General features: G+C 27.6%; 1 protein-coding gene across 1 annotated transcript in view; it reads left to right on the top strand.

Annotated features, from left to right (window-relative positions):
• Positions 1 to 2474, top strand: part of LOC123014562 (ankyrin repeat domain-containing protein 33B-like) — a 51742-nt gene that overhangs the window by 44108 nt on the left and 5160 nt on the right. The window contains exon 6 of the mRNA XM_044413738.1: positions 473 to 700. Coding sequence (XP_044269673.1) covers positions 473 to 700 — 228 coding nt within the window. The remainder of the gene's footprint in view (positions 1 to 472; positions 701 to 2474) is intronic.

The raw sequence follows: 2474 nt of genomic DNA, 5'->3' as shown, positions 1-2474 counted from the left end.
ATATTACGTTTATGGATGAAACACAAAAGACTCGAATCCAAACAAAAATAATATTATTTTTTGGATCTAATTTTTGATTTTTTGGACTGCTTTAAGGAAATTTTGCAAAAAAATTAGTTTTTAGCACAAAAACGTCCTCAAATGCTCGAAAAAGGCTAAAATGATGATATTTTACGTTCTAATGTAGGAATTTTTTGGTTTATTTTAAAAATTGTAAAAATCAGGCTCCATATTTTTTTGCCAGGAATTTTTTTGTGACGTTTCATGAATAATCTGAAAAAATATAATTTTCTTCGTAATTTGGTGAATTTTTGGCTTATGATTTTTTGGACTGTTTTAACAAAATCTTGCAAAAAAATTAGTTTTTAGCTCAAGAACGTCCTCAAAGGCTCGAAAAAGGCTTAAATGATATTTACGTTCTAATGTAAGAATTTTTTGGTTTATTTTAAAAATTGTAAAAAATTCGTTTCAGGAGCGAATCCGACATTGCGTGATAATGGACGTGGATTTCGGGCCGATCAGTGGGCGAGATTTTGCGGTCGGTATGTTTGTGCCGATGTTATTGAGAAACATGCCAGACAACGGCTTTTGGAGAGGTCGACGTCGTATGGGAATTGGGGCGGAGAGAACGAGCTGGGGGCTAGGGTCCTTATGGGAAAAGTCGTGCCAGTTCCACCGATTCCGCAACAATCCTCGAATGGTAAGGACGAATTTTATGCTTTTACAACACGAGTTTGGCTGAAAACAAGCGATTTGGGTGCTCAAATATCGACTTCCTGTTTCTCAAAATTGACAAATCGGATTCTTTCGTGATCAGTTTCAACCAAACACAAGTCGAATAAAAAAAATCAAAACTTTTTATTGTAATTTCAATTAGGGTAAATCAGCGGGAAAGATGGACTTTACACATCAGAATATTATTATTTTTTTTGTAAAGTGAAAAAACACTACATAATTTTACAGCAAGTTTTTCAGAATGAAAACTTTTTTAAATTTCATCTTTCAAAAAACTTCAAAATTTTCGGATATTAAAACTCAACTCATTTAAAAAAAAAATTTAAAACTTTAACGCTGAGAAAAACAGAAATCCTTTTTCTGTTGTAAGACATTTGTAGCAAATTTCCGTTCTTAAACTTAAAATTTCTTCTTTCAAACCTGATTCCTTTAAGTTCTTACATTTACAGTCAGAATTCTTTAGTAAACTTTAAATTCCAATTTATAAATCGGTAATTAATTAAACTTTTAAAATTCTTTCATCGAAATAAAAATGAAAATCTTAGAATTACCAATGTAAAGTTTGGAATTTGGCATAAATTACAAAATTTTAACAAAAAAGACAAAAATGACGTAATTTTTTTTATCTAATTTAGTGATGTTATAAGGTTCATTTTAGCAAAATTTTTGAGAATGAAAAAATTTACATAATTTTTGACTTAATTTTTACGATGTGATTAAGGNCAAACGTCTGCTTAGAAGTTTGAACAACTTAAGATTAATCATCTGGTAATTTTCTTGCTTACTTTTGACTAAATTTTTGGCTAAAACTCAAAAAACATCAAAAAAAAATTCAATTTTGACGTAATTAGTGACCATTTTTGTCATAATTGATTGAATAAAATGAGTTTTCAGCTCGAAAATGGGCTTTAGAACTCAAACAGAGACAAAAACACTGTTGTTATTGTAATCTTAAATTTTTTTTGCTTATTTTTGAACAAATACAAAAAATTATGTTTGTGGTCAGAAAACTCACTAAAACCTTCGCAAAATTCAAATTTTATTTTGTTCTTGTAGTGATTTGGTGATTTTCCGGCTTGTTACGGACAAAATTTTGCAAAATAATTGCTTTTCTAACTACTAAAACTCACAGAAAAGGCAAAAATTATTTCATTTTTGATCTAATTTACTTATCGTTTTTCGAAAAAAAAACAATTTTAGCTGAAAAATGTAGTTAAACACTTAAAAATTCCGAAAAAAATGCATTTTCGTGATAAATTGGTGATTTTTTTACAAATCACATTCATAGTCAGAATTCTTTAGTAAACTTTAAATTCAGATTTATAAATCGCTAATTAGTGTCTCTCATCTTTTAAAATTGATTTTTAAAGTTCAACTAATGAAAATTTTAGATTTTTTAGCTTAGAATTGCCAATGTTAAGTTTAGAATTTGGAATTAAATTACACAATTTTAACAAAAAAATGCAAAAAGTACGTTATTTTTTATTTAATTTAGTGATGTTATAAGGTTCATTTTAGCAAAATTTTTGAGAATGAAAAAATTTACATAATTTTTGACTTAATTTTTACGATGTGATTAAGGTGTTTAATGTCTTAAAAAAGACAAAAAATTAGTAAATTTTTCACAAAATTGAATTTTTTACCCAAACGTCTGCTTAGAAGTTTGAACAACTTAAGATTAATCATCTGGTAATTTTCTTGCTTACTTTTGACTAAATTTTTGGCTAAAACTCAAAAAA

Source organism: Tribolium madens, unplaced genomic scaffold (assembly GCF_015345945.1).
Source record: "Tribolium madens isolate multiple individuals breed KSU strain unplaced genomic scaffold, Tmad_KSU_1.1 Scaffold_97;HRSCAF=244;Tcas5.2_LG3a, whole genome shotgun sequence".
Lineage (NCBI taxonomy): Eukaryota > Metazoa > Arthropoda > Insecta > Coleoptera > Tenebrionidae > Tribolium > Tribolium madens.
Note: the sequence above shows the minus strand (reverse complement) of the source record. Positions and strands in the feature narration are given on the sequence as shown.